General features: G+C 43.2%; 1 protein-coding gene across 1 annotated transcript in view; it reads left to right on the forward strand.

Moving 5' to 3' along the window:
• The window catches only part of NEK11 (NIMA related kinase 11), a 489,228-nt gene that overhangs the window by 198,433 nt on the left and 263,280 nt on the right, over nt 1–27,515 (forward strand). Inside the window, 1 exon segment of the mRNA XM_030206452.1 lies at nt 12,812–12,931. Within this exon segment, the coding sequence (XP_030062312.1) occupies nt 12,812–12,931 (120 nt within the window).

Below are 27,515 nucleotides of genomic sequence, written 5' to 3' on the forward strand. Positions count from 1 at the left end.
CCAGTCCAGGGATGTCTTCTTTGTCCTGCCTCCTGATGTAACTTACTGTTTCCTTGTAGGCAGGGCGCAACAGAGACAGCCTGTATTAATCAGTGCCCATCACAGTCCTTGAGCAACAACACAGACACTGCTGACTAGCTGACACCAACCAGAGCCTATTTTATAAAAGTCTGCTCCCCCTGAGATCAAAACCTGACTGCGCCTCTGGCAAGAACCTACCTAACCCTTCACTACCCCAATTGCAAAAGTGTAAAATACAAATCTTCACATGCCACCAGCCTCTCGTTTGTAGGCACTCAACTTTTGAACTCACTACCCAAAGACATGAAACTCACAGAAAACTACCTACAATCCAGAAAAAAAAAACTGAAAACACTTCTTTTCAAGAAGTCTTTCCCCCTGTATCTGCCTAATCCCACACCACCATACATCACAAAAGTTCAGAATGGAAAACAATAATATTAACCTCTCTCACAATATGCTAATATATCAACTTAAGCGTTTATTGTACTTCTGTATTATGTACTAGACTTCTACAAATCTAAATTTTGTAACCACCTTTTTAGCAATATGTAAGCCACATTGAACCTGCCATACGGTGGGAAAATGTGGGATACAAATGCAATAAATAAATAAACTGTTGATTTTGATTATGTGTTTTTATTATTATGTTGTACATCATGTTGAGTAAATAAGGTTGGGAGGGCAATTAAGACAGAGATATTGTAGGTAACCAAATATGAACCTATCTGAATAAATCTAAATAAATTCAAGTCTGGTGTTTGATCATTTTAAATTAGGTGGGTAGTTTGCTCATTTGTTTTACTGTACTGTAAAACAATCTCTTTCCGAATAGCTGTCTTCTATAAGATTGTACTGTCAGCACATTTTCATCTTACAGAATCTGAGGTGTAGATGCCAAATCCTATAACTTTTAAAAGAATAGGGATAAAATATTAATAAGTTATAATAATAGCACACTTTTTTCCATTCATTTGATTTCAGAGTTAAATAGTCGCCTACCCTTACTTTTCCTTCAGAGTATTTAAAAATGAGATGATTAATAATGCTAGCTATAATTCATGACTTGATTCCAAGTGGGTTATAACTTTACATTTATAACTAGTCAGGAAATGGCAAGATGAAAAATGGCCTTGGTCTCTGTAGTATATAGTTTCAGTCTCAAAGGGAACATAGAATCCTTAATGCTGCTTTCACCACTAATGGCTTAAGGAAAGAAATAAATTGAGAACTCATTTTAGGATAGGCAGGCACTTAAACATATTGAATAGGTTCCCTTGCTGTCCCAGCAACTATAGACATACATTCAGATACTTTTATTTTTCAGATGCTAGTTCAGTTTGGCAGTTAGTTCAGAGTGGAGGAGTAGCCTAGTGGTTAGGGTGGTGGACTTTGCTCCTGGGGAACTGAGTTTGATTCCCAGCACAGGCAGCTCCTTGTGACTCTGGGCAAGTCACTTAACCCTCCATTGCCTGCTGCATTGAGTCTGCCATGAGTGGGAAAGTGCGGGGTACAAATGTAACAAAAGAAATAAAATCTCAAAGCAAATGACAGCTTATGCTGAGTGACTGATATATTGTAGTAATACATATACAAGTGGAAGCTTTCATAGGATACCTTCCCTATATTGAAAGCTTATGAATGTATAAATGCACCAGTTATCAACAGTTTGTCATGCATTTCTCATTTGCCAAAAAATACCTTTCACAACCTTTGATTTAATATGTTTTGACTATACTGCATTATAAAAGTGCAAGGAGATACCATAGCTCTCTTTGGGACCTCTTTTTACCAAACTGAGGTTAAACGTGGCCCTAGGCCTGTCATTCTTCAGGGCTCAATTCCCGCTCACTAACGCCATTTTTACTGCCAGGGTTAAAAATCGGACGTTCCACGCTAATTTTTGCCGTGAACACCTGAGCCCCTACCACCAACCCATTATGTTAGAGCTCTTTTGCTAACCATACATTAATTGGCTTAGTGCCCGGCAATGTCAGCTGCCGGTAACCAATTAGAGCAGAACACGCCCACTCTCCACCCCCCCTACACCTTCAGCGCTAAAAATAACTAAATGGATAGGGCGCAACACATGCGAATTACTGCAGGATGTCTGAGCGTGCACCGCAGTATGCCCTTTTTTTTGCTGCGGTAAGCACTCGTTAGTGCTTACCGCAGCTAGTAAAAGGACCTCTTTATATCCTTCATGAATTCAATGACAGCCTGTAGGATTTTATATAAATATTTCCTATTAGTGGGCATAACTAAAGTTATAGGACCATGATCCACAAATGAGCCATTAGGTATTCATATTAAAAAAGAAGCATCAGTATTTAAAGGACCAAGTGAGGACTTAGGGGTCCTTTTACACAGGCGCATAAGAGCCTATGCACATCTAGAATGCGCCAAATCGGCATTACTGCCCGGCTACTGTGTGCCCTGGGCAGTAATTGTGAATTTGGCGTGCAGTAGAAATAGTTTCTATTTTCTGCTGCGTGGCGCTTACCAGCGGTAATGGCAGTGGAGACGTGCTAAGTGCCTACTGCCCCAGGTAGCGCATGAGACCTTACTGCTAAGCCAGTGGGTGGTGGCAGGGGCCTAGCTAGGTGGGGCCACGGGGGCATGGGCCCCCACAGATTTAGCCTTGGCCCCCTCTACTTTCGACCCCCCCCTGCCACCGACTCTCCTCGCCACTTTCGATCCCCCCTCCCCCCGCCACTGCCCCTCCCCCACCTTTGCTGGCGGGGGTCCCCAACCCCCCACCAGCGAAGTCTTCTTCAGCTCTGGTCTCCGGTGCTTTCGCTGATCTGTTTCTGTCAGTCCTGATTCCAGACATCCTGTGTGCACGTCCTGTATGTAGCACCGTGCAGGACGTGCATGCAAGACATCAGGAGTCAGGACTGACAGAAACAGATCAGCAAAGGCGCTGGAGACCGACGCTGAAGAAGACTTGGACATGTGCAAGTGAGAAGATGACCTTCTGCCATCGCTATCGTACGATCATCCATTATGCCAAATCAACAAAGGCGCTGGAGACCAGTGCTGAAGTAGACTTGGCTGGCGGGGGTTGGGGACCCCTGCCAGCAAAGGTACCTGACGGCGGTGCAACGGAAGAGAGTTGGTGGCGGTGGGGGGGGGGGGGGTCGAAAGTGGCGGGGGGGTCAACGGCTGGGGTAGGCGGGCTAAACTTGTGCCCCCCCACCTCGGGCTCTGGACCCCCCTCCCGCTGAGGTCTGGCTATGCCCCTGGTGGCGGTATGGTCTCAAGCTGAAAATGAATGCGTGCTGGTTTTTATTTTGCTGCACATCCATTTTCCGGCCCCTTAAAACAAGGCCCCTTTTTCCCAGGGATGCAGCAAAAACTGGCCCAGTGCGCGTCCAAAAGAGTCCTCTCGTACTGCCACAGGCCACCTTTTTGTCGCAGCTTTGTCTAGAATGAAAGTCTTTGACAAACACTAACCAGTTAATTTTGCCTTCTAAATTTCCCTTGGAAGCTAAATTTTATCCAGTCAAAATCTCAGTGGACCTGGAGGCAGAGTTAGAGCAAGAGAGAAGGGTGACTAGTGTTCGTTGCTTAGGAGGCCTTTTATAAAGTCACGCTAGCGTTTTTAGTTCACGGTAAAATCAGCTTGTGGTAAACGCTGAGACAGCCTTAGAAATATAATGGGCATCTTCAGCGATTACCACCAGCTGATTTTTACCATGAAGTAAAGATGCTAGTGCGGCTTTGTAAAAGACCACCCCCCCCCCCCCTCCTTAAATTGGCTGGCCAAATTTAAGCATTGCAATAGCATTCTAGTGCTAGCGTTTTTAGCATGTGTTAAAACATTATGTTTTGTTATTGTTGTTTGACCTCGTTTTCGTCCTCCTTGGGCTATTCCATATGGAGGATTGAACGTACCAAGTTCATCCAGAAGATTCTGAATTGTTTTTCTTACTTCCATTGTCACCCAGTCCCATGGGGGTCTGGTCTGGGCAGGCATCAACAGCCGCAATTCGAAACTAATTCCCATAACTACTGCTTTCTGTCTTTCTGGATCTAGGTATATCTGGGCCATTTATGTTCCCAATATAGTCTGTTAGAATCTATCAGTATTTTATGCACCAATGAGTGTCTGGTGTGTGCTTTAGTTTTGTTTAGTTAGTAAAATAAGGAATACTTGAAAATAAAGACAGAAATAGATTTCAGATAGAAAGATATTTATTCTTACCAATGTTTCAATTCAGTACAAGACATCGGACAGATTCTGGGTTCAATAGCACAGCGCTCCGCCGTCTGAGAATGCTGAGGACGACTTCTCAAATTAAGCCTAAATCTCTCTTCTTTTATACACTTACCTCTCCATAGAAGTCTATGGAGGGGTACAATTTTGTCAGTTATTCTCAATTCTGCGGTTATACTTTCGCGTCCTGCCATCTGTGCATTGTACCCAGCTCCTTCCGTTCCATCTATTTCAACAGGTTGCCACATTTTCCGGTTATGTTAACATGTTTTTAGAACAAACTGTTTTTGTGGTTACTAACACTTTTTTCTGTTGAGATACCAGTTCACATAATGTTTTTGCAACACCTTCACATCTTCTGATCTCTGTATCATTTTATACATTATCATAAAAAATAAGCCCCATTTTGAGAGCCACTGTTTCTTTCCCATTTTATCCATCATTCTTTCATTACAGGTGCTACATTTAATTTAAATATTGTACCTGTTTGTGTTAAGACTCATTGTTCAGACCTGCTTTCTGCAGATCTCAATATTAATTCATTTATACTTGTTTGGCCTAATCAGTACTTTTTCAGATGTTTTTGGCTCTGTGGCTTTGTCCATCACAATTCCAGTGGTAGATCTAAAACCAGGCCATATATTAACAATTACTTTGGGTGTCTAGTGTTTAGCACACACTAGACACTTATGTACTTATGCCCTTCTCCAGTCCTCCAGGACCACTCCCAACTCTAGAGAAGCATTAAAAAGGTCAGCCTGCAGATTCACCCAGAACTTCCCTAAGTTCTTTCAGTACCCTCAGATGTATGCCATCTGGCCCCATCGCTTTATCAACCTTTAGTTTGGTTAGCACCCTCTCAAACACAGTCCTCTGAAAATCATTCCAGGGTCTACCACACATCGTTCCTATTTGTGTTTATCTTCTATGGTCCTGCTCCAAGCCCTTCAGCTGTGAACCAGAACAGAAAAATCTGTTAAGCAATTCTGCTTTATCTTTAACTGCTTCTACATATTCCTTTCCCTTCACCTTTGAGTCTCACAATGCACTTTTGCATGTCCTCCTATCACTAATATATCTAAAAATGTCTTGCCCCCCCCCCCTTTTACTGTATTGACTTTCTTTCTTCTATTCGCAGCTTTGCTTTCCTGACTACTCTATCTCTTAACTTTTCCAGATATTGTTGCCTGTCTTCCTCCTTTCTGCAACCTCTTGTAACTTCTTTTTCCTTACCTTACTTCCCCCTGGCAGTTTGTATACTCTCCTATCTCAAGATTCAGTTGAAAGCAAGGCATTTGTAATAATCTACCTTTTCTGGTTCACAGTTTAAATATATTAAATAAATGAGATCCTTGAATGGTTTCAGATTTGTAATTACATATGTGCTTTTCATGAACTTTATCAATTCATTGATCTCTGTATCAAACTTTGAAGGAAAATGTACCTTTGGGTTAGATGTCTTTTACAAAGTGTCATAACCAGAAGTCTCACTTGGGCTGAATAGAATATAATTATGTGCAGAACTGGAAGGAAACTTGATTAATGCCATTCATATGTATAATGATATTACCCTGGTGATCTATCATGACTAGAATATAATGTGTTCATTCTTTTTTCTTGCAGTATTTCTAATGTTTTGCTTTTATTTGGATACATGAAAAGGAAAATACAGGTCTTTATTGCACATATGTTTTGAAGGTGCATGGGTAACATTCTTAAAATTACCCTTTGAAATAAGTTACTTTTTAAAACACTTTTTTTATTTATTTTTTGTTACATTTGTACCCATGCTTTCCCACTCATGGCAGGCTCAATGCAGCTTACATGGGCAATGGAGGGTTAAGTGACTTGCCCAGAGTCACAAGGAGCTGCCTGTGCCTGAAGTGGGAATCAAACTCAGTTCCTCAGGACCAAAGTCCACCACCCTACCACTAGGCCACTCCTCTTATTAATGGTGTTATAGTGTGTTCTACATTTTATTTCATACAGTTTTACCTGTAAGATTTCATCAGTACGTGACAGTCTTCATTTTGGAGAACTGGTGGCTTAGGAACATAGTTATTAACATATCTACTCCCCTTCTACCTTCCATCTCCATTCCCCCATCCAGCTTAACATAAAATGGGACCTCATTGCCCATTAACCTTCAAGGCGCCTCAACTGACTTACTATTGTTTCTTGAATGAGCCCCCCACATTCCTATCCTGTGTGGATGCACTAAATTCCACCCTTCACCTCTTACCCTATTCCTCCTCACAATTTCCCCACCCCTGCCCTCCTGACTAGTGATGAAGCAGCGTTGGAGCTCTCAGTTCCAGCTGGTTGATAGACTAGGATGCCTCCAATGATGACCTCTTCCCTTGGCTGAGAGGTTGAGACAGTGGGCGTCCCAGCTCAAAGGCTGTCATTCATCATTACAAACCATCCAGTTTGGTGTCATCAACACCTGCCCTCCCGAAGGTTGGAAGTCTGCAGCATCTCCTTGCTAGGTGAGTCCAGGGGGAAGCGGATTTCATATGACTGAGAAAATCGGAAACCAGAGAGAGAGAGAGAGAGAGAGAGAGAGAGAGAGAGAGAGGAGCAGACTAGAGAGGCCTTATATGAGCCCAGGCCCAGGGCACCATTTTCAGAGTCATTGCCATAGAGCCCAGAACTTGCATGTAATCCCAGACCCTGGGACAGGGAAGATCCAGCAAGCAACCAATCTGCGACTGTAGCGTCATGATTTTGGAGGAAGGGAGGTACACTTGCCAGTGAGCAAAAGTCGGTACACTTTGCCGGGCAAAGCAAACCCCAGGATACTTAAGGGACTGAAAGGAAGTCAGTCGACTCTTGGAAAGATTTGATCACGCAGCCGAGCCACTGAAGAGAAGTGGATAAGAATGCTGTCACTGTGTACTTTTGTACCTCTTTCAATAATAGTCTTATGACCTACATTTAACCCCTTCACTTTCAGCGACATGACTTTCAACTCAAATACATTATGTAAGTCACTCATTTCCTCACATTACCATCCTAATGCCTAATTATTATTTCCACCCCACCCACCCACCCCCTCACCCTCTCTCTTCATCCCAGCCTCTTCTTACTCACATCCACCTACCCTCCCTTTGAGTACCATGACTCACTGTTCTGTCTGGTCCATTCAAGCCCTTCAACCACCCCCCTCCCCCAGCTTACAGCCTTCTCTTGCTCTTCCATTGTGCCTTCCCCATACACCTCTATCTTTCCCCTTCTCCTCCTGCATTCCACATTCATTCCCCTCACCCCAAAACACATACAAAGCTTGTACCCATCTATTTTCCAAAAGCTCACCCCCACAAGCATACATGCAATTCATCATCAAGACTTAGTTCATAATCATCCTACCACAGCTCTATTGTACTGTTTCCCTCAGTTCTGCCTGTGCCTCTGTGTTCTCTGCTTTGTGGAGGTTTCCTCCTCTTCCATTCCTGTCCATTGTAATCTGGAACCTTTCCGCATCATTCTTTGCCATATCGCTGGTTCACGCAACTGTTTGAACTTTACTACTGATGTTGATGGCACCTCATAGGTTCCTATTACTGCCTCCTCACCTTTTGGACTGCTGCCTCTTAGGACCTCATGGAATGTACCTTACCTTACATAGTAAAGTGATGCCAAATGAATACAGTCAACAATATCTCAGGCCCTTCTCACGTAGCTTGTTGGTCACTGACTTTAACTCTCTCCTAATTGCAGGGTCACCACCAATAGGTCTGAGAATATAGATATTTTGTGCTTTGGGAACTTAAAGTTTGGGGTTTAAAGGAGGACTTGTAGGTTAGTGATAGGCAAAATAAAATATAAAAAGCAAATTTTATCAACTAATCTCCATAGTCTTTATCCACTTAGTTTTAAAAACTTTGTACCACAGCATTAACAGATAGAATCTAGCAGGCACTGCAGGATCTAGTTTAGTATCAAGGGGGAATAAAAGAGAGAGAGAGAGAGAAAAGCAAGCATTATTAACTAGTTGCCATTACGTACAAACCCTTTTCCCATAGTTTTAAACTGAAACCTTTTCTAGAGGTAGAAACTAAACAGCCAAAAACTCTTGTTCTAAACAGGCAGCTATTTTCTGTACCTTGGCTGCTGGTTAAGGTGTGGGGAAGTAGAATACTTGCATAGGTTGCTGAGTCAGCTTCAAAGAGCCTGTTTAAAAAAGGCCCCCTTGATTCAAAACTATATAAAGAGAAAAGGTCCTACTGAACTTTCTTTCTGAGACGTTCTGAGAAAAGAGGACATTTCTCTGGTAAGTGAACACTATTTTGCTTTGTGCTTTGGGAACTTAAAGATTGGGTTTAAAGGAAGAATTGTAGGTTAGTGATAGGCAAAATAAAAATATAAAAAGCAAATTTTATCGACTAATCTCCATAGTCTTTTCCACCCTGGTGGAAGTACTCCTGTAGCCAGGACCTGCCCACCAGAGGATGCACTATCCTCTCGCACCGAGGATATGTCTCCAAGTTATGCCCGGGAGGGAAGGGTTAGGACAGCTGTTGTAGTTGGTGATTCGATCATTAGGCATATGGATAGCTGGATGGCTGGTGGACGAGAGGATCGCCTGGTGACTTGGCTGCCTGGTGCGAAGATGGCGGACCTCAGGCGTCACCTAGATAGGATTTTAGGTAGTGCTGGGGAGGAGTTGGCTGTCTTGGTATATGTGGGTACCAATGAGATAGGAAAATGTGGGAGAGAGGTTCTGGAAGCCAAATTTAGGCTCTTAGGTAGAAAGCTCAAATCCAAATCTTCTAGGGTAGCATTTTCTGAAATGCTACCCGTTCCATGCCAGGGCCCAAGAGACAGGCAGAGCTCTGAAGTCTCAATGCGTGGATGAGACAATGGTGCAGGGAGGAGGGTTTTAGATTGTTAGGAACTGGGCAACAGTCTGGGGGAAGGGGGAGCCTATTCTGAAAGGATGGGCTCCACCTTAACCAGGGTGGGACCAGGCTGCTGGCATTGGCATTTAAAAAGAAGATAGAACAGCTATTAAACTAGAAATGGGGGGAAGGCGACAGTCGCCTTCAAAAGTGGATGGTTTGTGATAAAGTATCTTTCAAAGATATCATCAAAACAGGGAAGATAGGATACCCTGATAGGTTGCAAAAGAGACCATAGTAGATCAGGTGTCCTTAATAAAAATAAAAATCAGACAAAAGATTGCAAATTAATACTGTCAAGTAGTAAGCATGATGTAATAGGAACAACAAACATAGTTTGAAATATCTATATGCGAATGCCAGGAGCCTAAGAAATAAGATGGGAGAGTTAGATATAATAGGCATCTCTGAGACCTGGTGGAAGGAGGATAGCCAGTGGGACACTGTCATACCGGGGTACAAATTATTTCATAGTGATAGGGTGGATTGAATTGGTGGAGGGATAGCATTATATATTAACGAGAGCCTTGAAAATTCTGCAGGAATCAAAACACTTTTTGGAATCACTGTGGATTGAAATTCCATGTGTAAAGGGGAAAAGGATAGGGTTAGGAGTGTACTACTGTCTGCCTGGCCAGGATGAAGAGACGGATGCAGAAATGTTAAAGGAAATTAGGGACGCAAACAAACTGGGCAACACAATAATAATGGGTGATTTCAATTACCCCGATATGTAACATTGGGGCACGCTAGGGAAGTAAAATTCCTTGATGAAATCAAGGACAGCTTTATGGAGCAGCTGGTACAGGAGCCGACGAGAAAAGGAAAAATTCTAGACCTAGTCCTTAGTGGAGTGCATGATCTGGTGCGGGAGGTAATGGTGCTGGGGCCGTTTGATAACAGTGACCATAATATGATTGGATTTGATATTAGCTTTGAAGTAAGTATACATAGGAAATCAAATACGTTAGCGTTTAACGTTTAAAAAAGGAGACTATGATAAAATGAGAAGAACAGTGGAAAAAAAACTTAGAGGAGCAGCTGCGAGGGTCAAAAATTTACATCAGGTGTGGATGCTGTTGAAAAAGCATATTAAAAAAGGAGGATGGAAGACCAAACAACAACCGGCGTGGTTAAAAAGTGAGGTGAAGGAAGCTATTAGAGCTAAAAGAAAATCCTTCAGAAAATGGAAGGAACCGACTGAAAGTAATAAGAAACAGCATAAGGGATGTCAAGTCAAATGCAAAGCGCTGATAAGGAAGGATAAGAGGGACTTCGAAAAAAAGATTGCGTTGGAGGCAAAAACACATAGTAGAAATTTTTTTAGGTTATTAAAAGATGGAAGCCGGCAAAAGAATCGGTTGGACCGCTAGATGACCGATGAGTAAAAGGGGTGATCAGGGAAGACAAAGCCATAGTGGAATTCTTTGCTTCGGTCTTCACCGAGGAAGATTTGGGTGGGATACCAGTGCCAGAACTGGTATTCGAAGCTGACGAGTCGGAGAAACTTAATGAATTCTCTGTAACCTGGAGGATGTAATGGGGCAGTTCTACAAACTGAAGAGTAGCAAATCTCCTGGACCGGATGGTATTCATCCCAGAGTACTGATAGAACTGAAAAATGAGCTTGTGGAGCTATTGTTAGTAATATGTAATTTATCTTTAAAATCGAGCGTGGTACCGGAAGATTGGAGGGTGGCCAATGTAACGCCAATTTTTAAAAAAGGTTCCAGAGGAGATCCGGGAAATTATAGACCGATGAGTCTGACGTCGGTGCCGGGAAAAATGATAGAGACTATTATTAAGAACAAAATTACAGAGCATATTCAAAAGCATGGATTAATGAGACAAAGCCAACATGGATTTAGTGAAGGGAAATCTTGCCTCACCAATCTAGTACATTTCTTTGAAGGGGTGAACAAACACGTGGATAAAGGTGAGCTGGTTGATATTGTGTATCTGGATTTTCAGAAGGCGTTTGACAAAGTACCTCATGAAAGACTCCAGAGGAAATTGGGGAGTCATGGGATAGGAGGTATGTTCTATTGTGGATTAAAAACTGTTTAAAAGATAGAAACAGAGAGTAGGGTTAAATGGTCAGTATTCTCAATGGAAAAGGGTAGTTAGTGGGGTTCCTCAGGGGTCTGTGCTGGGGACCGCTGCTTTTTAACATATTTATAAATGACCTAGAGATGGGAGTAACTAGTGAGGTAATTAAATTTGCTGATGACACAAAGTTATTCAAAGTCATTAAATCGTGAGAGGATTGTGAAACATTACAAGAGGACCTTACGAGACTGGGAGACTGGGCGTCTAAATGGCAGATGATGTTTAATGTGAGCAAGTACAAAGTGATGCATGTGGGAAAGAGGAACCCGAATTATAGCTACGTTATGCAAGGTTCCACGTTAGGAGTCACAGACCAAGAAAGGGATCTAGGTGTCGTCGGTGATGATATGTTGAAAGCTTCTGCTCAGTGTTTGGCTAAGAAAGCAAATAGAATGTTGTGAATTATTAGGAAAGGAATGGAAAACAAAAATGAGGATGTTATAATGCCTTTGTATTGCTCCATGGTCCGACCGCATCTCGAATACAGTGTTCAATTCTGGTCACCACATCTCAAAAAAGATATAGTGGAATTAGAAAAGGTGCAGAGAAGGGTGATGAAAATGATAAAGGGGATGGGACAACTTCCCTATGAGGAAAGGCTAAAATGACTAGGGCTCTTCAGCTTGGAGAAAAGGCGGCTGAGGGGAGATATGATAGAGGTCTATAAAATGATGAGTGGAGTGGAACGGGTAGATGTGAAGCGTCTGTTTACGCTTTCCAAAAATACTAGGACTAGGGGGTATGCGATGAAGCTACATTGTAGTAATTTAAAACGAATCGGAGAAAATTTGGAATTCGTTGCCAGAGAATGTGGTAAAGGCGGTTAGCTTAGCAGAGTGTAAAAAAGGTGTGGACGGCTTCCTAAAGGAAAAGTCTATAGACCATATTAAATGGACTTGGGGAAAATCCACTATTTCTGGGATAAGCAGTATAAAATGTTTTGTACTTTTTTTGGATCTTGCCAGGTATTTGTGACTGGATTGGCCACTGTTGGAAACAGGATGCTGGGCTTGAGTATGGCAATACTTATGTACTTATGGCCTCTTAATATTTTTCTGCAGAAGTGAGGAGCCCAGTTATTGTCAGGTTTAAGCATGTCTCTTAATGAAGCAAACGTTCCTTTTAGCTTTGTTTTCTCTGCGCTGTTTGTATTTTTGCCAGATGCATGTATACTTACTGCACCTGAATGTAACTCATCTTTAGCTAAAATGAAAAGGCCTGAGCTAGATCCAAATTAATGTAGTTTTTAATATTTTCTTTATCAGATGCATACCGTTTGAAGGTGGTATGCCTGGCATGATTGTGCCTAATTTTTGCTACTAGGCCAGCATACACTTTTCTACTTTGCTTTTATTTTACTGTGAAATTTGTACACATCTTTATGCAGGAAGAAATTTCATACTTGCATTTGGTTTATGTTCTGCGTGTTTAGATTTTGTGTACTTCCTTTTAGACTACCATACACTGATAGTGATGAAGTTGAGGATAGTTTGAAGACAATAAAATATCACGAACCTATGTCTTCTCTGAACAAGACCAATTATATAACTTTGATTTTTAGACAAAAGAAAGTCCATCTTCAAACTCTGCGGGAATTGGCTGAGGTGCAGAAAATGACACCACGAGAGAGAATGAGGCTGCGGAAATTAAATGCTGCAGATGAAAAAGCTGAGAAACTAAAGTAAGACTTAGATCAAAATAAGCATCATCAGTTTGAATTAAAACTGTTAATTCAATATTCTAACATTGCTGGCTCAAGGGGAGCACTTACCGCCACTCATTGAGGGTGGCGGGTAAAGGCTCCAGCGGTAACCTGACAGTAACCGGGCGGTGCACGGCGATGCCCAATTACCACAGGGTTAGCGCCATGCTATAAAATAATTTTTTTTTCTGGCGTGCCGGAAATGGCACATGCTCAAGGTGGACCTACCACCGGCTGCCACATTGGGTCAGTGGTAGTTCCGGGTTAGTGTGTGGTAAACCCGCATTGGGCTTACCACCGCTCTGTAAAAGGGCCCCTTAATTACATGTGGGCTTTTACAAAATTAGATCATGCCTAAATGTACTGTATAAGCCAGTGCATACTTGTAGGAATGCTCAGGGGCGGTTTTGTGATTTACATTTGTATTTTATAGAGTACATGTGTACATTTACACCCACTCTCAAGAAGGCATTTCATATGTGCCTTCAATCTAGCTGCCTTTCTGCCCTATTAATCTAGTTACTGTATTATAAAACCCATCAAGGTTTGTAATCTTGTATTTTTTGAGTATTCTGCAGCAGGAGACCAAGATCCTTCCTCAGTGGGACCTGCACCCCCTGCTGGATCTATCAGTGAAATCTGTGTTCAATAAGTTGTCTTGAATATCCTAAGGATCAGAAATATTAAATGCCATTGAGGAGGGAAATTTAAGTTATTAGCACACAGGAAACAGTGATTATGACTTAAGGAGATACCTTGACAATGCTCAGTGTCTAAAAGTTTTACGTTTTACAATAAACCTTTAGACACTGAGCATTGTCAAGATATCTCCTTGAGTTATCTTCGCTGTTTCCTGTGTGCCTTCGTGTGTGCAAGGATTTTTGTTCTTCTGTGTACACATCAAATTTAAGTTATTGACATGATCTCTTTCTGAAATACAGATACGTGTATTTTACCCTTTTTGATATTTTATGACTTATATATAAAAACAGGGCTTAAAAACTGTTAAATTACTTTGTGCCTCCACCCTAGCCCTTTTCCCACTGATGAAATCATACCAGTTGATGGTATTTGCCATGTAATGCTGTCAATTCTAGATCATGGATTTATTTATTTTTATTTATTTATTAGGATTTATTTACTACCTTTTTGAAGGAATTCACTCAAGGTGGTGTACAGTAACAATAAAACAAACATGAGCAATAGACAATTACAGCAGTAAAAATATTCAAATAACCATAAAAGCATAGTATACTACTTACATTGTCATTGTCAACACAATATGTAATAAAACATTTCAATGACAGTGTAGGTATAAACAAAGATGGAACATACAGATAGGTAAGAGAGTTAAGAGGAGTTAGGAAAAAAGGTGACTAATTTAAAGAAAGTTGCACATGAGGTCAGAGAGATGGTTAAATATGATCTCAGCTAGGATAGGAGTAGATAAAACATGTCCTGCTGCAGTATGTGCAGCCCGTGCCACTCCTTCTGTGTGTGAGGAGACTATCAAGTTAGTTACTTCTTCCATTAAAGGCCTGGTTGAAGAGCTAAGCTTTAACCTGCTTCCTGAAGTAGAGATAGTCTTGTATTAAACGGAGCCTTTCAGGGAGTGGATTCCAGAGTATGGGGCCTAGTCCGTAGAAGGCTCGCTTGCAGGTTTCACATCGTGTAATGTCTTTTGGAGAGGGTGTGGTTAGTGATAGTCCTTGAGAGGACCTTAGTGTCCTTGGAGATGTGTAGAGGCTCATCCTATTCTTCAGGTACTTGGGGCCATTTCTTTTAAGGGGCTTGATGATCAGACATAGAGTTTTAAATTTAGCCCAGTATTGTATTGGTAGCCAGTGAAGTTTTTACAAGAATGGTGTGATGTGGTCACGTCGCTTGCAACCTTCTATTAGTCTTGCTGCAGAATTCTGAATCAAATGGAGCTGGTGCAGGCCCTTGTAGTCAGACCGTTGTAGAGTGCATTACAGTAATCCAGCCTTGATGTTAGCATGGCATTCACAACTGAGATAAGATTTGCCTTCTCGATGTAAGGAGAGAGGCAGCGTAGCTGTTGCAGATAGTAGAAGCAGCTCTTGAAAGTTGCTTGCATTTGGGGATTCAGAGTAAGTGTTGAATTAACTCCCTAAATCCTCCATAGAAGTACAAAAATCATTTTTCTATTCTTAGGATGTCATGGGATTTATGTGGGCAAACAGTCTGAGCTGGAGGAAATATATTTAGGTAGAGGCGTCTATGAGGTAAATAAAACTTGTGCCTGGAAAAGCCTTGGAAAGAGGCATGTCAAGATGGAGGTAGAAGGGAATTGCTGCTGAGCGTCAGAGTTACTGCCATGAGTTTTCCCAGTGGAGTGGACAATCTGCTGGAGGGAGAAAGATGAAGATTTGCTGGTGACAAGGATCTTAGTCTTCTAGTAGAGTGTATGCTTATTGCATGTGCCTCTGCTAGGTGCTTACAAGGGCTGGATTGTTGGCGGCAGGGGTAGTCATATGCAGTGGTGTGCTGGAGCAGGCTCTCACAGGCTCGCAAGAGCCGGTTGTTAAGTTTTTAAGAATTTTCGGAGCCGGTTGTTAAAGTAGGGCCCTCCATGGCTACTTTAACAACTGGCTCCCAAAATGTGGGCTTGGGCCCCTGCTGAATTCTCTTTACTTTGCTGGTGGGGATGCTGAGCCATGCCAGCCAAGTAAATAGACTGCTGCTGCTCCGCACTCCTTGTTTCCAGCTCTGAGCAGCAGGCTGGGACTTCTCCAGCATGTGTGAGAAGTTTCAGCATGCTGCTCATAGCAAGACGTTGGGAGTGGCGGCAGTCCATTTATTGGCTGCCAGCAAAGGTATGCCTAGCGTGCCCGCACGAAGGGAGGGAGGAGAGGCAAGTGTTGCTCCCCCCCCCCCCACCCCGGCCACCCCTGGCCCTTCCAACTGCAGAGCTGGCTATGTCTGGAGAAAGAGCCTGTTGTTAAAATTTTACCAGCACACCCCTGGTCATGTGGGATTGTGTTTTGTAGGGACTTTCACATGCAGCGTATGTAAGATACACTTTTAAGAATGAATATGTTGGAGTAATTTTCCAAGGCAACAGTGAGCGGCTTAATTTAAGTACTGGTACTGGCATTTAAATATTCATTGTTGCTGTATGTATAGGGGCAGTTCTATAAGGAGCTGCTTAGTTATAGGTGGTAAGAAGGCACATAAATGGAGGTAGTCTAGTCATTTACATGCATAAGTGACCCTATACATGTGTAAATAACCTCTTGTAGAGTACTGACTAGTGGAAAAGTAGGCACTGTGATTTGATGACTTGTACTTTGCTGGTGGGAGTAAGCATGGGCAGCATTTGGGTGGAACTTGAGCGGGCTGCATAGGTACGCATGTAAATTCAAGAATGCTATAATTTACTTGTGTTCTAGCACACACCAAGGCATGGGCATTTACACCAGCTATAGGCTCATTTTTCAACTACTTAGCTAGTATTCTACAAAGTAAAGAAGGCACCTACTTTTCTTTATAAAATAGACTTGAAATAGGTGCTTTAACCAGCGCATTTAACAGATTCCCTGCTGTAGAATTACCTTCATAGTCATCGGTATTAAATATATGTATTAACCATTGACTGATGCCTTCTGCTATATATTTAGTTTAGGTCTGCTACTCAGCAGGCCTAAATTAAATATATAGGGCCTGATTAGAGGCCAACTGACACTGCTTTTTTCAGTTTCAGTCAAAACTGATACTGCCACCATAATTGTGTAAATGCTGTTGGCTGAAACAGACTCAGCAGAAACTCATAACCTGTGAATGTGAACCATGAAGCCCCACTGGGGACTGTGAGAGCTTGCAGTCTGCAGCCAGCAGGAGATTATCACCCTCCAGCCACCGGAAACGCAAGCACAGGTTGACAACTGGGAAAGTCATTTTAACAAACACTTCTCAACAAATCTGTCACGGTTAAGTTCCTAAGTCAATGCAGATGTAGTTACATATCTTGAGACAGAATCTTTGTGAGAATGTGCAAAAAAATAATCAAAATTTTTATGCTTACCCAAACTGTGCACAAATAACAAGAGAAAGTAGCATTGGGATAGAAGCATAGAAACATGACGGCAGATAAAGGCCAAATGGCCCATCCAGTCCGCCCATCCTCCATAACCACTAAATCTTCCTTTTCCTAAGGGATCCCACGTGCCTATCCCACGCTTTCTTAAATTTTGACACAGTCCTAGTCTCCACGACCTCCACCGGGAGGCCATTCCATGCTTCCACCACCCTTTCCGTGAACGAATACTTTCATAGATTCCTCTTAAGCCTGTTTCCTCTTAGCTGCATTGTATGCCCCCTCTTGTGATTTCTCAGTTCTTTGTGAGTTACTGAAGCTAACTCTGTTCTCTTCAGTTTGCTCACCCTCAAACCCTCTCTTTTCCCTTCTGGCTGTTCTAGGCTGAGCTCCCAGAGTTTTTCGAAATAGCCAATAGTAGTAGCTGTGTTCATGCAGGGGAGGAACAAAGTTGCCAGTTCCGCGGTAAAACCATGCAATTGGATGGTTTACTGTGACCCGCCTTCAGTCACGAGTAATTGGGAAGTTTTTCACAGCCACAGTTTGGGCGGTTTTCTACATTCTGCCTTATTGCACTTCTGTTAGTCTAATTGGACCAATAGGAGGCTGAGGGAGACAGGCTCCCAGCCCTTTTTAAATTCCTGCAAGTGGGCAGCGGCACGCTTCTCCACTCTGACCTGTTGGAGATAGTCACAGTTGGTGTTGTGTGGTGGCGGGTCCTCTCCTAATCTGTTCTCTGAGTCAGAGAGCAGATCATCAGGAGGAGGACCCGTGACCCGCCACCAGAGAGGAGGAGGCAGCACAGTGAGTCAGGACGGGAGGAGGGGGAAGGAAGCCGGAGCTGGAGCCGCAGCGGATGGAGAAGAGCCCGATGAAGCATCATCGTGGGGATGGAGAATGGAAGATCCCATGGTACAGTGGCATCGGACTTGGGTTGGCGAGCGATTCGGAGTAACGTCTCCCCAAGTCCCCTCCCCTCCATCCCTGGGTGCCCTCGCCAAACATACCTCAGTACTTCCTGGTGGTTTAGTGGGGCAGGAAAGATCCCCTTCTTTCCTGCTTGATGATCTGCTGCTCGCTCCCGCCTTTTCTTTAAAATGGCTGCTGTGGAGGTCTGCAGTGGAGAGGAGGAGAGACTCAATTGGTGGCCTCACAAGAGTTCCATAGAAGTCTCCTGAGGCTGCCACTTGAAGTCTTGGCAGCCATTTTAAAGAAAAAGCAGGAGCCAGCAGCAGATCAGCGGGCAGGAAACAGTGGAGATCTTTCCTGCCCCACTAGATCACCAGGAAGTACTGAGGTATGTTTGGGGAGGGATGGCAGGGCACACAGGGCTGGATCAAGGAAGTTGGATAAAACAGAAGACAGGATGAGGTCAAAATGTTGAGGCCAATGTGGTCCATCTGTTTCCCATTTGCTCAGCCATCATCCAAGTACACTCAAAACAAATCAAGCAAACCTATGAGCTGCTGCATCCACGTTGTCGTTCTTTATTGTTGGCAGCATTTTTATTTAATCTCGCTTATATTTTCAAACATGCCAGCTTGTGTGGCATACGGATATATACAGAGGAAGTGTAATAACGGAATAACTTTTCATAGGTAGAGTAATAATTTGTTATAAATCGTAAACAATGTGTCATTGGAGGGCTTGGTTATAGGGACACCCTAGCACACATATTTCTGAAGAGATTTTTTATCTCCTGGTAAAGGGCCACTAAAACAGACATCATGTTATGAGAATCAGGTGCTCAACATTCAGAGTTTCTTTCTATATATTTACTTATTTATGACATTTATATCCCACATTAAACATGATTTAGGTTGAAACCCAGGAGCATATAAAATCTTTTTTTTTCCTGTGCCTAGATCAAAAGAGAAAGATGGTTTGTTGGATCTTGCTCCTTTGGTTTTGTGAAATGCAGTGGTATATTATAAAAATGCACTTAATATTGTTTATTACTACTGTTTATAAAGAGAGATTGAATATAGATGTGTCCTGGGAATAATGATGGCTAATGGAAAGCAGCAGTAGAAGAGTTGGAGCTGAATGGCATTTATGCTTTCCAAATGGTGATGCATAGCTTGATGGGTTATAAGACCAGACTAAATCATTTCTTAGCTTCTTGTTTCAAATCAAGGAGGAACAAATTTGGTGGAGGGGAAATGAGTCAGCATAGGTTTGGCAAACAAAATCTAGCCTTAAAACGATTAGATGTCTGGTGCTGGTGGGGGGTGGGGGGGGGGAGAGAATATCTGGTGCGGGCTCCGGGGGGGAAAAAATATGTCTAAGGAGGACATACATGGAGGGAAGAAGGGAAAAGGGGAAATGCAGCACAGTCTCAACCTGTAAAAAAGATGCTTGCTTGCTGTTGCTGTTGGGTGGGTAGAAGGATGATTATGCTGATTATGGTGCTGATTATAATTATGCTGCTGATGGTGCTGATTGTGCTAATTATGATTATTATTATGCTGATTATACTTATGATGCTGATTATGATTTTGCTTCTGATGATGATTATGCTTATGATGATTATGATTATTCTGATGATGGTTATGATGGTTACATTATTAATATTCATATTGACCTTATTAATATTGGGCTATTTTTGGGCTACTTTTGGACTGGAAAAAATTTCCCCATCTGGCAACACTGGTAGCACTATACTCTGCCTGGACTCCTCCCGGAGGAGTCCAGGCAGAGTATAGTGCTATTTCTTTTTTTTACAAAAAGATAGGGGTTTCCAGATCCTGGTGAGTGCCATAGACCAATTCCTTTATAAACACTCATCTCTCGATATTCAAAGTATTTAACCAGGCAGGATCGGCACCTGGCTGGTTAAATGCCTCATAACTTGCTATCTGTCAATATTCAGTGGAGATAGCCAGCTATATCAGCCAATATAACTTGATATCTGCTGATTTTCAGCCCAACTTTAGCAACTGTATTTGGCCCCTTGAATTTGTGGGATATCTTTGGCTGGTTAGAAGATAACCGGCTAAATTTGAATATCAACATAGCTGGTTATCTTCTAACTGGCCAAAAATAAACCAGATATTTATTGCCGGTCACCAGAAATGGCCCGGAATTGAATATTCTGGTTTAGCAGTGACCATGGGAGTTAGCCCTCATTCTATAACTTGGTGCCTACTATTAGGTACCAACCCCCAGATTCTATATAGTGTGACTGAAATTGCATGTGCAAATCCGGTCATATTCTGGATTTACACATGCAATTTAATTACTTAACAAGCAAATCGATGTCCCTTTATAGAATGACCTATCTGTGTCAGAGCATGGGCGTCTTTCTCCCGTGGGCGCCCAAATCGGTATAATCGAAAGCCGATTTTGGGCGTTTCCAACTGCAATCCATCGCAGAAATGGATAAAGTTGATGGGGGCGTGTTGGAGGCGTGGTGAAGGCGGGACTGGGTGTGGTTATCAGCCGAGGAGTGATGGGCGTCTTTAGTTGATAATCGAAAAAAAAGATGTTTTTGCCGCGATTTTGGGTCACTTTTTTTGGACCCTTTTTTTTTCACGAACAAGTCTCAAAAAAGTGCCCCAACTGACCAGATGACCACTGGAGGGAATCGGGGATGACCTCCCCGGACTCCCCCAGTGGTCACTAACCCCCTCCCACCAAAAAAACCCCACTTTACAAACTTTTTTTCCAGCCTGTATGCCAGCCTCAAATGCAGTACCCACCTCCATGACAGCAGAATGTGTTCTATCCTCTGACAGCCTTTCCCTGGTTCTGATGTGGCTCTCGGGTGAGTGTGACACCTTTTCTGTTAAGGGCACTGCAGAGTCACATCAGCAATGCATTGTGGTGGGTGTAGGGTAGTGGGCTCCGTGATTCCACTAGCTTGTGCCACATACTCATGATGTTGGTAGTTGGTAGGCTCTACTCCCATGGTGCTTTTCCCTCTGCTGGGTCAGAGTGTGCCCTGTTTTGTTTCCGGTAGTCCATGAGGTAGTGGCCATTTTTGTAAGCCAGTTTTAGATCCCTTTCACGTGTTAGCCACGTTAGAGAACTTAGTTCTTACCTTGAATGTGGCTGAAAGAGGGCATTGTACAGCATTCTGCCAGCTCTGACCTACTGCTAATCTCAGTACCAGGGAGACTCGTTGCAAGTGGGGCACAACCTCTGATCTGTAGTTAACTGTGAGTAAGAGTGCTTATTCCAATAAAGGACGTTTTCGGAGACATTAGTCTTCAGGTGTCAACTGGTGTGCCAATGTTATATAGCAGCAACAAGTCCTAGAGGCCTGCGTGTATGCAGGTCCCTGGAGCACTTTTAGTGGGTACCGCAGTGCACTTCAGCCAGGTGGACCCAGGCCCATCCCCCCCTACCTGTACACTTGTGCTGGTAAATGGGAGGCCTCCAAAACCCACTGTACCCACATGTAGGTGCCCCCTTCACCCCTAAGAGCTATGGTAGTGTTGTACATTTGTGGGTAGTGAGTTTTGGGGGAGGGGGGTTGGGTGCTCAGCACCCGTGCTAAGGGAGCTATGCATGTGGGAGCATTGTCTGAAGTCCACCGCACTGACATCTAGGGTGCCCAGTTGGTGTCCTGGCATGTCAGGGGGCGAGTGTATTATGGGGCCCCTCCCACGACCAAATGGCTCGGATTATGACGTTTTTGAGCTGGGCGTTTTTAGTTTCCATTATCGCTAAAAAAAAACAAAAGCCCAGCTGAAAAACGTCCATTTTTTCAAAAATACGGTCTGTCCCGCCTCTTCACGTACCCGTTTTCGGACATAGACGCCCATGGAGATAGGCGTTCGCGTTCGATTATGCCCCTCCACGTCTGCTCCAGGTACCAATATAGTCTGAAAACTTCCAGTGGCCAAAAGGAATATAGCTGTGGTGACATTCAGGTGCACTGTCATTGAGGGTTCTTTCCTCATAGAAGGCTTCAGCTCACTCAATAATTCATGACATAATTAAAAAATGGTCTTCTTATCAAACCTAAACCTAAAGAGGCAGACAAAAAATGAAATGGAAAGCATGCGAAAGCCAGATTGCATGAGCAGTGGAACACTGAAGAAAGAGAAATAGAAATGCATTTCTTCCTGTACTGAACAAAGATGACATATTCCATTCTCCAAAAACTGAAAATAAAGGCTTGGAAATTCAAAAGCAATCCAGGTTAAGTTCACCTAGGGCACTGATGCTCTTGTACTGGTCCTGAACAAAAGGTAGATACAGAGAAAACAGGCAAACAGCATGCAAGCAGACATTAAATAGAAAGAGGTGCACTGGCCAGAGTAGAGGAACAAAAACAGTACCCAAGGAAAGAGCAGGGGAAGAATACTGAGAAGACAAAAAAAGTAGAAAGATGGACAAGCAAAACTTGCAAGCAATTCTCCAGAACCAACACTAATCCAATCATCAAGTTGCACAGGACAAGTCAGTCCTATCCTCTGCATCTTTTATAACAGGTTTAAAAGTGTGTGTGCATATTCGATGATGCTTCTATGTTCTGGCCTTATAAAATATATAGTGCATGTCTATGACTTATCCATAAAATGCCCCTTTTATACTGCTCTTGAACATGCACATTATCCTTCTTTATAAATTCTTGTATTACCCTTCCTATATGCATGCTATGTCCTTCTTTTGTCTATATCCCGTGAAAGCCTTTTTAAAATTACTCCCATCTTCTTCTTCTTCATAATAATAATAATATAGTAATGTGGAGGGGCATAATCAAACGTCCCCGCCCAAATAGGTCGCCGGCGATCTATTGTGGTGGCGGTGCTACAGTTGGCCGGAACCGTATTATCGAAAAAGATGGCCGGCCATTTTTTTTCTCGATAATACGGTTTAGCCCGGCCAAATGGCGTGGATTTCACCGGGTTTGAGATGGCCGGGTTTGTTTTTCAGCGATAATGGAAAAAAATACCGGCGATCTCCAACCCGGCGAAATCCAAGCCATTTGGTCGTGGGAGGAACCAGCATTTGTAGCGCACTGGTCCCCCTGACATGCCAGGACACCAACTGGGCACCCTAGACATGTGGGTACAGTGGGTTTTGGAGGGCTCCCATTACCAGCACAAGTGTTACAGGTAGGGGGGGGGGGGTGGGTCTGGGTCCGCCTGCCTTAAGTGCACTGCGGTACCCACTAAAAGTGCTCCAGGGACAGGACTTGCTGCTGTATAAGCTTGCCACACCAGTTGACACCCTGAACACTAATCTCTTTGAAAAAGTCCTTTATTTGAATAAGCAGGTTTACTCACAGTTAACTGCAGATCAGAGGTTGTGCCCCACTGGCAAAGAGTCTTCTGGTACTGAGATTAGCAGTAGGTCAGAGCTGGCAGAATAGTGTACAATGCCCTCTTTCAGCCACATTCAAGGTAAGAACTAACGTGGCTAACACATGAAAGGGATCTAAAACTGGCTTACAAACATGGCCACTACCTCATGGACTAACGGAAGTAAAACAGGGCACACTCTGACCCAGTTAGCAGGGGAAAAAGCACCATGGGAGTACAGCCCAGTACCCTACACCCCACCACAATACATTGCTGATGTGACTCTGCAGTGCACCTAACAAAAAAGGTGTCACACTCACCCGAGAGCCACATTACAACCAGGGAAAGGCTGTTGGAGGATTGAAACAATTCTGCTGTCATGGAGGTGGGTACAGCATTTGAGGCTGGCATACAGGCTGGCAAAAAAGGTTTTTAATTTTATTTTTTTAGTGTGGGAGGGGGTTGGTGACCACTGGGGAGTATGGGGAGGTCATCCCCCATTCCCTTCGGTGGTCATCTGGTCAGTTGGGGCACCTTTTGAGGCTTGGTCGTGAAATAAAAGGACCAAGTAAATCCGGTGAATAATGCTTATCACCGGGTTTTTTTCCATTATCGGCAAAAGCCGTCCATCTGGTAGCCACGCCCATGCCCGCCTTCGCTTAGCCGGCAACACGCCCCTTTGAACTTTCGCCGGCGAGGCGACGGGAAAGCGGCGATGCTGTCAAAAACGCAGCTTTCGATTATACCGATTTCGCCGCTTTCCGAGATCGCGGCTATCTCCCGATTTGTGTCGGGAAATGGCCGGCAATCACTTTCGATTATAAGCTGGATAGTAACATAGTAGATGACGGCAGAAAAGACCTGCACGGTCCATCCAGTCTGCCCAACAAGACAAACTCATATGTGCTAGTTTTTCTGTATATCTTACCTTGATTTGTAACTGTCATTTTCAGGGCACAGACCGTACAACTCTGCCAGCACTATCCCCGCCTCCCAACCACCAGCCCGCCTCCCACCACCGCCACTGGCACAGACCGTATAAGTCTGGCCAGCACTATCCCCGCCTCCCAACTGCTAGCCCCACCTTCCACCACCAGCTCTGCCACCCAATCTCGGCTAAGCTCCTGAGGATCCATTTCTTCTGAACAGGATTCCTTTATGTTTATCCCACGCATGTTTGAATTCTGTTACCGTTTTCCTCTCCACCACCTCCCGCGGAAGGGCATTCCAAGTATCCACCACTCTCTCCGTGAAAAAATACTTCCTGACATTTTTTTCAGTCTGCCCCCCTTCAATCTCATTTCATGCCCTCTAGTTCTGCTGCCTTCCGATCTCCGGAAAAGGTTCGTTTGCAGATTAATACCTTTCAAATATTTGAACATCTGTATCATATCACCCCTGTTTCTCCTTTCCTCCAGGGTATACATGTTCAGGTCAGCAAGTATCTCCTCATACGTCTTGTAATGCAAATCCCATACCATCCTTGTAGCTTTTCTTTGCACCGCTTCAATTCTTTTTACATCCTTAGCAAGATACGGCCTCCAAAACTGAACACAATACTCCAGGTGGGCCTCACCAACGATTTGTACAGGGGCATTAACACCTCTCTTCTTCTGCTGGTCACTCCCCTCTCTATACAGCCTAGCAACCTTCTACTTACGGTCACCGCCTTGTCACACTGTTTCATCGCCTTCAGATCCTCAGATACTATCACCCCAAGATCCCTCTCCCTGTCGGTACCTATCAGACTCTCACCACCTAACACATATGTCTCCCGTGGATTTCTACTCCCTAAGTGCATCACTTTGCATTTCTTCGCATTGAATTTTAATTGCCAAGCCTTAGACCAATCTTCTAGCTTTCGCAGATCCTTTTTCATGTTTTCTACTCCCTCCCGGGTGTCCACTCTGTTACAAATCTTAGTATCATCCGCAAAAAGGCAAACTTTACCTTCTAACCCTTCTGCAATGTCACTCACAAATATATTGAACAGAATCGGCCCCAGCACCGATCCCTGATAAGTGGATCATATGGCAACTTGACTGTAAGCAGTAGTACCATGAAACTACTGCTAGGGGTGCAGCACCATTTTAAAATCAGGAGCCAGCAGGGTCAGAAGTGACTGGGGATTGCTTTTGTCCTTCCATCTCTGGATCACCAATGAATACCAAAAGAAGAACCGGGGACCTAAAGGGGGATGGGGGGTCTTGGGGGGGTAGGACAGGGCTTAAGTACTTGGCCCTTCTGTGACTATAGGGAGTGAGGGGCCTAGAGTGACTGAAAATATCTTGCAGCTTGCAAGGTTGACTGCAAATTACATTATACCTCTACTGCAGGAGTCACTAACTTGCGATACTGCATTATCACTGGTTTGTGACTCCCACGGTAAACTAAGTTGCGATAAAATGCCATATTTTACCACAGCTTAGTAACTTTCCCCTTTAATATTCTATAATAATGATTTTCTGATGAAGTAAGATGCATAGGACCATCACTGTATTTCTTTGCATTGGCCCAAATTTGATTCTCAAGTTCTGCAAGAATATTAACTGCTATAAACTTCAAGCCTCATATCTTGTTATCAAACTTAACCGCCTTGCTTGGTAGATCAGCACCAGAATTGCCTAATATTCACTTTTAGTAATCAGTTTGCTGCTATCTATGTTTTCCTATGCAGTGAGTCAATGTCTATATAATTGTCAAAGCCCTGTAATTTAGACTGTTATTACAGCTTGCATTTGCCATTACTTATTGTACAGTATGTTTTGAAAAAATACAATTTTCTTTTAGAAATTATATTGACTTTCAAATGTCACTCTCCTGATAAATTGAAAATGCCTACGTCATTCAGTTATTTATAAAAATAGATTTTTCTTCAATGACTGTGGGTTGCCTACCTCTGAAATTACTATTCTTCTTCTTATGAATGCTATAGGTTTATATCCACAGAGAAGTTTGCTATTTTTTTTTATATAGGACACTAGAAATTTTGTTTAATCAGTAATATTCATCGCCTTTAATAAAAACCACATTGAAGCAGGAGAATAAGTTCTAAGCATGTCTATAATGAAAAATAATTAATGTCATGGGCAAAGCCTTTACTAAGCTTTAAAAGAGTGCCAAGAATGAAGAGAATTACTGAATTATAATTTTAACATAGCTATAATTGTTTTGGTTTTGTTAAAGTCCTCTGTAAAAGTGTTACGGTTCCACTTAAAAGTTCTGTACACCCTTGAAAGGGAGTGATCTTTTCAGCTTAAACCCTATGAGGCCTATTTAGGAAAGTGCTGTAAAAACACTGTTTAATATTGGCATAAAACTGTGCTCAGTAATAGATAGTTACTAAAATGCTGGTGCACAGTAGAACATTCATATAAGAGAAATATGATAGATGTCAGCAGAATACAAATGAGACACCATGACAGGCAGCATGGAAGAATGTTCATATAACATAGATATGATACAATGTAACCACAATACAAATGGACAACCTTAATAGGCACACATTAGAGCATTCAAATAACAGATGATGCTCAGTACAATACAATGAAATATCATAATAGGCAGCCAAGAGGGTGGGGGGAGAGGAGGTAAGTGCAGTTCAGACATATAGGATTGGTAAGACAAAGGCATTAAGAGAAATAAATGGCTGGCTAAATTGAAAGCAAATTATATCATAGGCATGGGAACAGGGAAGCCACAGGTGCTATGGCTCCCCCCCCCCCCCCCCAAAAAAAAGAAAACAAGTTTCCTTTTCTCCTTCCCTTGTGTTTCTTTCCTCACCTCCTTCCCTGGGGGAGGTGACGCTATAATCAGCACAACTGCAGAAACAATGTGGCCTACCGGCATGGGGCCTTAAGCATCTACACAAGCTCAAGGCTTGCTGGCTTCTACTCCTTTCGAAACAGGAAGTTCAGATGGGTGGGAACCAACAGGCCTTAAGCATGTGTAGATGCTTAAGGCCCAAGGCCGGCTGGCCATGTTGCCTGTTCTGTTATGCTATGCTGATTGTAGCATCACCACCCTGGGAAAGAAAAGAAATGCCTTATAGGTAGGGGAAGGAAGGAGGACGTTTCTTGAGACTACGGGGGAGGAGGAGGGAAGCAGAGAAATGCTGAAGAGGTGGGGGTGTGAGCATAGGTGTTGCTACAGGGTGGCACAGGATGGCAAACACCCCCACCCCAAGAAAAGGCTTGCCACCCCTATGAGTGGTTGGGTGGTTCAGAGAGTGATTAGGGTGTGTGTGTGTGTG

Source organism: Microcaecilia unicolor, chromosome 1, assembly GCF_901765095.1.
Source record: "Microcaecilia unicolor chromosome 1, aMicUni1.1, whole genome shotgun sequence".
NCBI classification, from domain to species: domain Eukaryota; kingdom Metazoa; phylum Chordata; class Amphibia; order Gymnophiona; family Siphonopidae; genus Microcaecilia; species Microcaecilia unicolor.